At 45.6% G+C, this 11,943-nt stretch overlaps 1 protein-coding gene across 1 annotated transcript in view; it reads right to left on the minus strand.

Moving 5' to 3' along the window:
• The window catches only part of LOC119175443 (uncharacterized), a 154,468-nt gene extending 148,513 nt beyond the window's left edge, over positions 1 to 5,955 (minus strand). Inside the window, exon 1 of the mRNA XM_075876378.1 lies at positions 5,766 to 5,955. Coding sequence (XP_075732493.1) covers positions 5,766 to 5,955 — 190 coding nt within the window. The remainder of the gene's footprint in view (positions 1 to 5,765) is intronic.
• Positions 5,956 to 11,943: the final 5,988 nt, after the last annotated feature.

Below are 11,943 nucleotides of genomic sequence, written 5' to 3' on the forward strand. Positions count from 1 at the left end.
TGATCAAGTGTATGGTTTGACTAATCATCGTCTGGTCTGAAAGAAGCATGAAGTACAAACGAAATGAATGAATCGATGCTTTGTAAGAGGCGGACTTTCAACCTTATATATTTTACGTAGTAAGGGTTCATTTCAAGTTCAGGAAAATTTGTTTATTTTACTTCATAGGTGTCTCCATTATTCAACAGGCAGCGCCATTAAAAATTCGCTATAGCTGAAGCACATACACTTATCTAATGCAGCGTGCATGCACAAGGCTGATGCCCTTCTAACGTTTTTTTTTGTTGACAAACAGGAGTACAATTCAAATTGTTGTTTATCCATGTTTAGCATTAATTTGCTACACACGCGTAAAGCCAGTAAGCTTTTAACTGCGTGAAAAGATGAAAAAGAAATCAGTACATCGTAATGTGTACTTTATTTTCTTTAGAGCCATCTCGGATTAAAAACAATAATAATAACAAAAATTGTTCGTACAAAAAATATTTATCCTTCCCGCACCCCTTTCCTCTGCATATTTCGAGCTTGACGGAATAAAAGAAGGACATCGGGAAGTGGCTACAAGTTGAGATTCGATTTGCAGAATAATACAACCACAAAGAATTCTAAGCTACCATCTAAACTGAAAAAAATAAATAAAAAATCGTCGTCATCATCGGCCCAAGCGCAATAGGCGTTACTTTTTACCACTGCTGGGAGAGGCGGGGAGAGGGTGGAAGTTCATAACCTGCTCATCGGCTTTACGGCTCGGATTTCTGCGCCCCGTCATGAGAGCTTTTGTGCAAACACCGCACCGTATTTGTGTAAACTTTACACAAACACGGCAATTCGAACTGAGAACAAACTTTTCCGCAAAACGAATGTACTTACAATATGTGCCCATATGTTGGGCGTGAAGCCTTCGTCATAGTGGACTCCTAGGACGTCTTATTCACCGGCCACATCGTTAGTAAGCGCAATGTTTTGTATGTTTTGTTTTTATCCATGTGCGTGCTCATTTTGAAATAATAAATAAATAAATAAATAAATAAATATCACTCTCCCACACGCACACAAACACACACATACACACACATACACACACAAACCATCAAACACACACACACACACACACACACACACACACACACACACACACACACACACACACACACACACACACACACACACACACACACACACACAGCATTAGGGGTCAAGCCGCATGCTTTAACCTACAAACAATCGTGTGGTAAATTGGTCCACCATTTCATGCTCCATGCCTTTCATTGTTTTGCCACTTTCACTGATCGCGGTGCCATCGGCTGTTGTCTTTACCGCGCTCGTTTGTGGCCGCCGCCCGCGGGCGTTGCGCCTCAGCATTGCTTAACTGCAACGTCAATACAGCGCAGTGTTTCGGTTTTAGCAGCGCGCGCTAAACGTTGTCGCATGCAGCCAATTCCTTCCGGAAGTCTCAGCTTACGTCTATGTCGTTTACGAGCTCGCACAAGCGTAGCTAGCATTCCTGCTGTCCGGCGCCTACTGCGCGCGAGAAAGGCACCGAGCCCTGCAGCGGTCCTTTTGCAGCACCGCCACGCACGCTACTCAGCGCTGAAAGAGCGCACGCGAGGAAGAAAGCCGTTAAAGAGACGCGTGCAGCTATTCAGAAGGTGAGCCCATGGCTGCTGGGTGGCAGGAGCCCCATTGACGCACTTTAATTTGCGTTAGAAGTTGTGATTGTCACGCGACTGTCAGTGCCGGAGTATAGCGATGAACCTGCAGGCATGCAGTGATGATGAATAAGGTTGATCAAATTATATTAAAATATTGCTACAAGTTTTCTCAAATAAACATTTGTCCGCATTTTCATTCTAGATGATTGCACAAAATCACCGGAAACTGAATTGCTTCAAGTCCCCTGTCTGCTCCGGGAGCCGAGGGACCGGAAATCACTGCTTGCTGCATCACAAGTGTGCGCGCAACAATCCACTCACCTACATTTCTTAAAAGGTAACCGAAACCTTTTCTAGTAAATGGAATATTAATTAGCGCGAAACATTTCGGCGCATTACCCGTTTTCTGTCAAGCTTTGGGAATGTCTGCCGTACGTGATCCAGCCCGTCCTTATTTCGATTAACTTTTGCTTTACTATTGTGCTCCCCTTTTTGGCAATTGAGTGAAATATGCATATTTTTGCATGAATTCAAAAACAAGTATTCTAATCTTGAAGGCTTACTCTTTCTCCACACTATACACGGATACAAGTTAAAAAAAAAATGCCACTTGCATATTTCCACGGGGTAACTCGAGTAAATGCGCCGCAGATGGTGGGGGTATCACGTGAATGTTGCGTAATCGGGTATGATCTGGGAATGGTTAAGTGTTATTTTGTCTTTATTATTCAAAGCAAGTATATCGGGTACCTAGTATGCGTAAAAAGTGACGAGGTTTCGGCATGGAGATCTCTGTCTCTCTCTCTCTCTCTCTCTCTCTCTCTCTCTCTCTATATATATATATATATATATATATATATATATATATATATATATATATATATATATATATATATATATACATATATATATATATATATATATATATATATAAGGGAAAAAAGTGTATACCTAAGGGCTCGTTTTTCCGTGTTTTAACACAATATTGATGCGATCAAACAGACAGTAATGCCAAGGAATGTACAGGGGAAGTTATTAGAACCAATGGAATGTAAATAAGAAGAAAGAAGAAAGAAAAGTGGATGAAAAAATAACCAGCCACATTTTTTCATCCACTTTTCTTTCTTCTTTCTTCTTATTTACATTCCATTGGTCCTAATAGCTTTCCCTGTACATTCCTTGGCATTACTGTCTGTTAGATCTATATATATATATATATATATATATATATATATATATATATATATATATATATATATATATATATATATATATATATATATATATATAGTTCACGTGCTATGCGGTGCCATACAGACTCATAAAAAGAGAGTACCACACTTGCCGCCATGGCTGCAGGTGGCGCTGACTGACCCTCCCACGTTTAAATTCACATATAAACCCAATAAAGTGGCTGGGGGAATATTCGCCGTGATAGCTCAGTGGTAGAGCGTCGAACGCGTTATTCGAAGGTCATAGGTTCGATTCCTGCTCACGGCAAGTCAATTTTTCACCCACTTTTCTTTCTTCTTATTTAATTAACATTGGTTCAAATAACTTTTCCTATACATTTCTTGGCATTATTGCCTGATAGATCACACACACACACACATATATACATACATACATATATATATATATATATATATATATATATATATATATATATATATATATATATATATATATATATATATATATATATATATATATACTCCACCATGACGTGGTCAACGTGCCGAACAGACATTATTCTTAGCGATTTTACTACGAGCGCTAATCTCCAGCAGGAAGGGAAGCTCAGAAAGATCAATACTTGTGGCGTAAAACTTTACAATAATCAACACACAGGTGGTTATTTTTCAAACCCAAATAAATATGCGTGGACGAATATTTAACATTAGACTTTGTACATGGAGCCACCTGTGCTTTGAAGACTGAGGCTAAAGCGCGTTGTGAAATAGAACGTTTAAGAAACTCAACGCGGGCTATACGAAGAAATGATGGAACGGTGGGAGAAAATTATCGCGTTGCTTAGTGCCGTACCTTAAAAACCACTTCTCTTGGCTTATACATCATGATCATAAGGCAGTACGGCGGGTAAGCTGGAAGCGACAGCATCATCGATGGGGAACGAAAATAAAGAGAGCTAGGCTTACGTAATTCAAGCGGGCGCAATATTCGCGGCTCCATAAACTTTATACTATACCAAGAACGACTGCATGGGGCAATTAGTGGAATCGCTTCACATTTTTTTTGTTCAATGTTTCGTTTAGCACAGCAGGTAATCTCATGCGTAAGTATAACCCGCCTACCATTTAATTTTTACTGATATATAGCTGAGCACTTAAGAACACATGTCCGATTAAGAAAGTGAGTATTTTAAATTTTGCAACGCCTATAGTTAATCAATCGCGAATGGCGTTAAAAAGAAATTAAGTCCAGGAAAGATATCTATCTAGGAGTTACACTTTAGGCATGAAAACTGAGCCAATAAAAAGAAATTGGGACAATTTTTTATCATTAAAACCTATAATAACAATCGCAGAAAAACTCTTGGGTTTGCATATTGTTCACGGGAATATGGTCTTGTACGTTACAATGTGAACATTATGCCCTGTAATTTTGTTACTTCTTTTCGATATCGCTTTGTTTCCTTGACTAGACTTTTCTGTCTTCGAACCATAGTGTTTTGAGATTGCTTGTAAACATTTCTTTGACTCTACTTTAGATCAAGGGTTAATTACAGACATTACGGTGAAGGTACGTTAGTCTATTGAGGATTTTCTTTGGTCAAAAACATCTGCATAGCAGCAGAACTATTGAAGCGCATTATAGTTTCATGAAATCTCCCAAGACACGGGTCCGCTGAACCATAAACGGTAAGAAACTTTCAAGTCAATAACTTGCTATCCCTCTTGAATGCTGCTCAACTTGGACCAGCCTCATTTTAATCGAGCTGTTTAAGAAGGACAGTGCCCTGCGGAGCATTGGATACTGCACAAAGAAAGCACCTCCAACTTCGAAGATTCAGAAGCCGTTCACTCGTCTATAAGTTTACAGCTACTAGATAGAAACGCAAGGTAACAAGAAAAGTCTCCAATAAAAACAAGAAAGCGAAATATGTGGCTCTAATCCCGAGAACTCGGAAATCGCAAGTCTTTTCATCGCGAGAGCGCGGCCAGACGAGAACTTATATACATATGGCAGAACGAAGTAGACAAATGACACACAGCTTAAAGCTCCACAGCTCTGGAAGTTACTCGCTAGCACGCTTCTTTAGTCTCGTTGGCAGCTTATGCGTAAGCGTATAATTCTTAACTGCCATGGAAAGAATAATAAAAAAATAGCATGAAAAGATCAGCATTAGACTCTTCGCGGGTCAGTGTTACCTCGTTGAAGCCATTCCGCATAGAAGGGGTCTGGACAAAAGTGAGAAATATATGAAAAAAGACATAACATTATCCGCGAGGATTTGCTATGATCTGTGATATCGTAGCCCCGATCTCGTATAGAAAGGGATACGACTTTGATGATTAGTGGGGTTTCGTCGCGGAAAAGAAAGTAGTTGGCGAAGGAGCGCCATGTATTTAAAGATATGAGACACTACATTTTGCTATCGAGAGGTATATTGCCCCGCCGCGGTGGTCTAGTGGCTAAGGTACTTGGCTGCTGACCCGCAGGTCGCGGGATCGAATCCCGGCTGCGGCGGCTGCATTTCCGATGGAGACGGAAATGTTGTAGGCCCGTGTGCTCAGATTTGGGTGCACGTTAAAGAACCCCAGGTGGTCAAAATTTCCGGAGCCCTCCACTACGGCGTCTCTCATAATCATATGGTGGTTTTGGGACGTTAAACCCCACATATCAATCAATCAATCATATCGAGAGGTATATACTCTGGAATTTAAAAGCGAGGCTTCTTACCTATAAATTATATATATATATATATATATATATATATATATATATATATATATATATATATATATGAAAAGTAAGAGACACAAGCGATAGCACCCTTGTTATGGGTCGGCTGTTCTATACCGCTTTGTGTTTCTCTTCTCGCTGGCCCAGCGCGACAGCCAAAGCTCCGTAGCTGGTTTTCGTCATTACACTCGGCCATGACTGCGAGTGTGCGCAGCTGCTGAAATTGTCTCTCGGGGGCGGCACTGGGAGTGTCGTGGTGGTCGGTCATGTGTATGCCGCCAGCTGTCTTGTTGAAATGCCATATGCTAATGCGGCCGACATTGGCTGAATACTTCTTGCCGCAGTCCTCGGCCGCGCTGCGATTTGGTCCGGGCATCTGCCTGATCTATATCCGGAGGGCGATTCTGGCTGCATCATGGAGGTTATACTCGTCTACGAAGTGACTTTCGGTGGGCAGCTACCAAAAATACATCTGGCAGTCACCTTCTGCCGTCTCATGGAGTACGCGGTAGACACGAGATGATCGAAGAAGGTCACTGGAAAAGCTCCCGAGGAGACACATCAGGTGGCGTAGCTTCTCGACGTTTCTCTTCAGCTACCTTTAGGTAGTCGGCCACGTTCGCATTCTGGTGAACTCCAGGGGGACGGTCAGAACCTTCGTCAGCAACACGAGCTTTTTGTAGCTTCTGAAAAATAGAGAAACAGTTTTTCGCGAATACAACCTCCACGTTAGTAACAGGGGCTCGTCACTAATTCTCCTCCTCACCATCGCGTGGCACTTTTGGGGGTGCCTGGGAAGCATACCGGGTGGCTTGGCTGAGGAGTCCACCATGGGCTTCCTAGGATTAGTTAGCGGTACACAAATGGGCAGTGGAATCAGTGACTCGGCAACTTCTTTGTGCTTGTCTGGGAGACCTATTCCGCTCGGCGGAAGGTTATAGAGTGCAAACGACTGCTGTCGAATCTGTGGAAGCCGCTCTGGTTGGCCTGCGAGTGCATTTATAGTTGTAGTAGGCTCTCCCGATTCTGGTGGCGTGTCAGGCACGGGAGAAACTGGCATGTGCACGTGCACCTGTAGCAAAGGTGAAACCGGGGGCCTATTTTGTAACTGAGTCATGATGAAGAGCGCCAACACAGGCTGCTTTACGATCTTGATTTGCTTTATCTCCGAAGGAGGGCAGGATGATGGGCACCAGAGCTGCACTGTCGTGGTGACGAGTCCCAGAGCTCCCATCCGTGGTATAGCCTGGGTCGGGAGAAATAGGGTTGAAGGCATGGAAAAGTGGCCGATATACATAAGTAAACCGGGCGCATCATTGCATCGAAGATCAAAGCCCGACGCCTTTGTAGGCGTGCCAGGCTTTTGTAGCATCACGAAGGTGATTGATGGCCAGCCACAACTCCTGCTGGTCAGTCCAGGTTTAGCGAACCCTAACCACGCTGATAGTCCCCCCCCCCCCCCCCATGTTCGGCGTAGTACTGAAATTCACGGAACTGTGGTGTTTCGCAGGCAAGCGGCGATGGGTAGATGCCACGCGGAAATCCAGAGTGTACCGACGCCGAGCAGCGCAGTTGGACTCAGAGCTCCATGAGGGAACGCCGGAGCTTGCGGCGGTTCTCGGGGGAGGTGGCCTCAAAGTCGTGTGCGGCGGCTGCACCCAGCGTGGCGAACACCACCCATGGTATCGGTGGCGCATACAATTTGGACAAGGCTGCGGGGGAGAACTGGAAGCTAGACGCTATTACAGCGCTGACCGTGGCGCGGAGTTGCGTGATGGTGTGCTGCAGCAGCTCCAAGGCGCTGTCGGATGATCCGGAGAGACAGGGCCAGAACCGTAACGGCGTTCTTAGGCGAGCGGAGTTCGTGAGTTGTCTCGTGCAATGGTATCGCGGCGTTCATGAAGCGATGTTGGGCCACCGAGGAGGCCTGGACGTCCACGAAGGGTATACTTGAAGCGCTGAGAGGTTAGCAGGTGCCGAGGAGGCATACACGTCGTCCCTAGGCAAGATGAGCTCGTACACGTTGTTGGCGCGAAATAATGCGTCGCCGGGCAAGTTCACCGGAACTACAGTGGAGGCATGGGCGCCGTGCGCTGGCGGTAGGATCGATGCTTGTCGCCGGTCGCCTGGCGGGGTCGTCCATCAGCGAGGAAGTGGCACGGCGTTCCTTAGGAAATCATGTCAGAGCTGTGGTTCACCAAAGCCTATATATATATATATATATATATATATATATATATATATATATATATATATATATATATATATATATATATATATATATATATATATATATATATATATATATATATATATATATATATATATATATATATATAGCGAGAGAGAGAGGGAGAGAGATGCGTGGAGGTAGTGTCACGTGTTTAGTATGTTGTTTGTTCGATCGTACTCGAAAGAGCATGACACGCAAACTAGGTGACACGATCTATAGGTAAATAGAACGTGCATATATCACAGAAGCACGCATGACGCTCTGCGTCGAAGACAACAGTTGTGGAGACTCTCTTTATCCCAAGGAAAACGCGTGTAATGCTGTGTCGGCAGATACATCTGGCAGTGGAAATGAACACACACTCCGCGCGGTCCTCGTGTACTATTAGGAAGTTCGCTCGTCACCGTGCGAGGACATTTAAAGCGGCCCGCGCGCAGCTCCACCGCGGTGGTGAAGTGGCTAACGTACTCGGCTGCTGACCCGCAGGTCGCGGGATCGAATCCCGCCTGCTGCGGCGCCATTTCCGATGGAGGCGGAAGTGTTGTAGGCCCGTGTGCTCATACTTGGGTGCACGTTAAAGAACCCCAGGTGGTCAAAATTTCCGGAGCCCGCCACTACGGCATCTCTCATAATCATAAGGCGGTTTTGAAACGTTAAACTCCACATATCAGTCAAATCAATCAGCGGCCTACGCGTATCACTGGTTGTCGTGGCTCACGCTATGAAAACAGTTGCGCTGCGCAGCCGGTGTAATTGCCGGGCTAAGCGGGCGCGCGAGACAAAGGGTGCGAGAAGGGCGAGATTTTCTTTTCTTTTTTTGCCCCGTCGCTTTCTTCTCCGCCACTCTTCACCAGTGGTGCTCGGTGCGATAACGGTGTTGACACAGCGTGGAGGTGAAACTTCAGCGATTACTGTTCTTTATAATAAACTCATCGAACGGGGCCTCCAGCAAGGCTGCTCTCTCATTAATTATACAAGGGCGCCAAGCGCATGAATCGCAGCCGCGTAGATAAACATTGATCCATTACGCCGCCGGAGACGAGCGACACAACGGCAAAAAGCAGGTCGGCCTCTGGCCGTTCGAACGGCTCGGCGCGGTCGTCACCGCTGCGAAGGACGCCGTGTTAAGTATGATGCACGTGCAGGGCGTGGAGTATAGGCTTTTGGCTCAACGTAACGGACGGTGTTTGCAACGGCGAGAACGACAGGTCCATGCTTAAACAGCCCCACGTGGTCGGACAAGGATTGGGGACTCTATAGGTTCACAGCCTTGGTGGAACACATAGATATGCGTGTTTTACCATCAACGCTGCCGCCAAGACGTAACACGGAGGGACGAGGAAGACGTGCTCGCGGTAGCGTACTATTCGCAGTGGTGGCCGGATGACAGCACATCAGCTTTCAATGCGGGAATACTGGGTACAATTCTCAGTGCCGAAAGGGAACCAATCTATGTTTTCTTAAAGGTGGAGGAATACCCCTACCTGACGCTCGATATAGCGTAAGGGTATTCATCCCGATAGGTGGACGCGTAAAGATCTGAAATGGTCTCTGGACACATCTTATTCCATTGCCGCTTTGGTGAATTGGTCGAGTATCTGGTAGGCAGGCGGTTGCTTCTGAAGAGTACGTATATCGGTAAAATAAGCGCAAGCGTTCTACCGACAAGGTGCTCGCAGGCTGAAGTTTTGAACTCGCTTGGGAACAGCCATGCCCACGTACTCGACCACCAATGTTCTTCGACAACAAGGTCACCGACCGCGTAGTTTATGACGGAAGTCTATAGGGCGTGCGCATATTGGTGAAGGCTTGTGTGTCTCACTCCTGGAGGTAAAAGTGCAGCAGCTTTCGAAAGTTGTACCAGGCGAAGGTAGTGATGCAAGAGACCAGCACGAGGCCAATGTAGCAGAATAGCTGTTTTTCTTTTCTTTTCTTTTTTTCTTTTCTTTTCTTTCTTTCTTTCTTCATGCATGTACGCATGCACCCATGCGTATAAAAATCTTTCTCCGCATAGCATGCACTCTCGCGCTGACGTCAACCTTTGACACCGATCACGCTGCTATTGCACAACAGCGCTACCTGTAACATAATTTGCTTTAAGTGATGATTGATGGTGCGTGCACGAATGACCACGGCCATGTCATCGCAAATCGCTGCCACAAAGATCGCTTCTTGATGCAGCTGTTATTTGCAGTTACTCAACAACACTGACGACGTCAGCTTTGTGGCCTGGAAGGCTGATTGGTTGCGTTAATAACCCAAAAGATGACCTTCACAAGGGAGACGCTGAATGTACCCACCACACTGGGATATTGCGGAGTGCATGCGCAAAATTACAATGGTAAAGTTAATGCGCTACATTTTCTAAAGAGAGCTTGTTACCTCCAGTTTACGGCTATGTCTATAGCGTATCGTATGCGTACGCGAAGCCAGGTCGCGAAAACATTTACACAGTTTACACGTGTTTCAAAAGAGAAGCATTTTATATTAGGTCCAGAGTAGCCTTCCGCGGTATAACTCGCTCGCTCATTACAGTTGCCTTTGCGTCGTTCTCGTCACGAGCTGACATCCAACCTAACGCTCGAGCGGTGCCTCAGTAGGTACATCTAAGTCACGTACACTCACACCATGACCTTCGCATAGGGGTAAAAACGAGATAGAAAAGCGAGGGGTCGAGACGAAGACTGAAACAAAAGGGCACCAAGGACGCTATAGCACAAGAAAACAAACAACGTCGAAGCCCAGAGAGCGTGAAAAGGGTCGTGCCGTGTTTGGCGATCCGGCGGCTCATCCATCGGGTGCCGGAGGGCTTTGTGTGCCCTGGTCGTGGAACGAGCGGCTCCACTCCACCGGAGCATGCTGCGCGGCGCGAGTTCTCTCGTTTGCTGCAGGTGCGCTTTGGCTCCAGTATCGGCACAAGCGCTAAGCGCACCCGGCTCGGCCGATCTTTCAGGTTTCGCCTGGCTTCTCTATATCTTTGTCTCGCGCGCCTACAACGCAATCCAGCACAAAAAAAAAAACGCAAAGTGCTTCGCTTTCGCGGGCGCTGCACGGTAGCAGGATCCGCTGCTTGAGAAAAATAAATTGTAAGAGAGTGGGGATTGCGCAAACAGTGAGCACGTCACGCACTTAACTTTTTTCGGGCTCATTTGACTCTCCTCTGATTACCGGGAACTGGAAGGCGGGACACGTTTGCACAGCGCTAGGTAGAGTAAGTGTCTTGCCCGCTGCAGATCCAGAGTGCTTGTCCGCTCTGCTTCTACATGGCTCTTATGCCTATTGGCGCCGCCTCTCCCACACCACTTGTATTTTGTACACAGTGCTTACTTGGTGAGTTTCCACTCCCTACTTTTACTTCGTTCTTTTTTTCATTTTCTTTGTTCCTTTTTTAAATTGGAAATGTTTGTAGGCTTTTTCGGGGTCCAATTTCGAAGACTGATGTAGAACGTCCACCCCAGTAATACATGGGTGGAGAGATTGTGAAAATAGAAAAAAAAGGAAGAAATGAGTGCAGCGCCGTAACTCCCTCTCTTGGGATGTGTGAGCAGTATATAGTATCAGTGGTGAGGGAAACTTTCTCGCATTCTTCCTCAGTGACAGCCAGTGTTTTAAGACACCGTCGCTGTGGGGACGCGCTTAAGTTCAATGACGCAGTTGTCTTTGAAGACGCAGGTCTCTAGGAATACGTTGCATATGTTTTATACACCCAAATCTCACAACCTTCTAGCTCAGACGAGCGTTGACTTTTACCGACATCACTTATAGAATGAGTGGCCTTCCAACTTTTTAAAAACTTGTCATTAACTAGTGTTGGAGTTGTGCCACAACTTCCTTGTGAACTAAAGGTTGTGATTACTTGCATCAAAATATCACGTGGACCGACCAACCAAATGTTGTGCTGCTACCCCCCCCCCCACCCCTTTTGCTTTCCCTTGGTCAAAATTGCGCTGCGTCGTTTCTAATTTTGTGCCGTCAGTATAATCCTATATAAATCTCCGCTTTCATCCACTTGGCCAGTGAAAAGATGTTCCACTGTTATGGAGGAAAGGAGTGGCATAAGGTATATTTTGAAATTTGCAAGAAAATGAGGCTGTCCCACGACGCCGATCTATGCAGAAAAAGGGTGTAGCA

This window comes from Rhipicephalus microplus, chromosome X (assembly GCF_043290135.1).
Source record: "Rhipicephalus microplus isolate Deutch F79 chromosome X, USDA_Rmic, whole genome shotgun sequence".
Classification (NCBI taxonomy): Eukaryota; Metazoa; Arthropoda; class Arachnida; order Ixodida; family Ixodidae; genus Rhipicephalus; species Rhipicephalus microplus.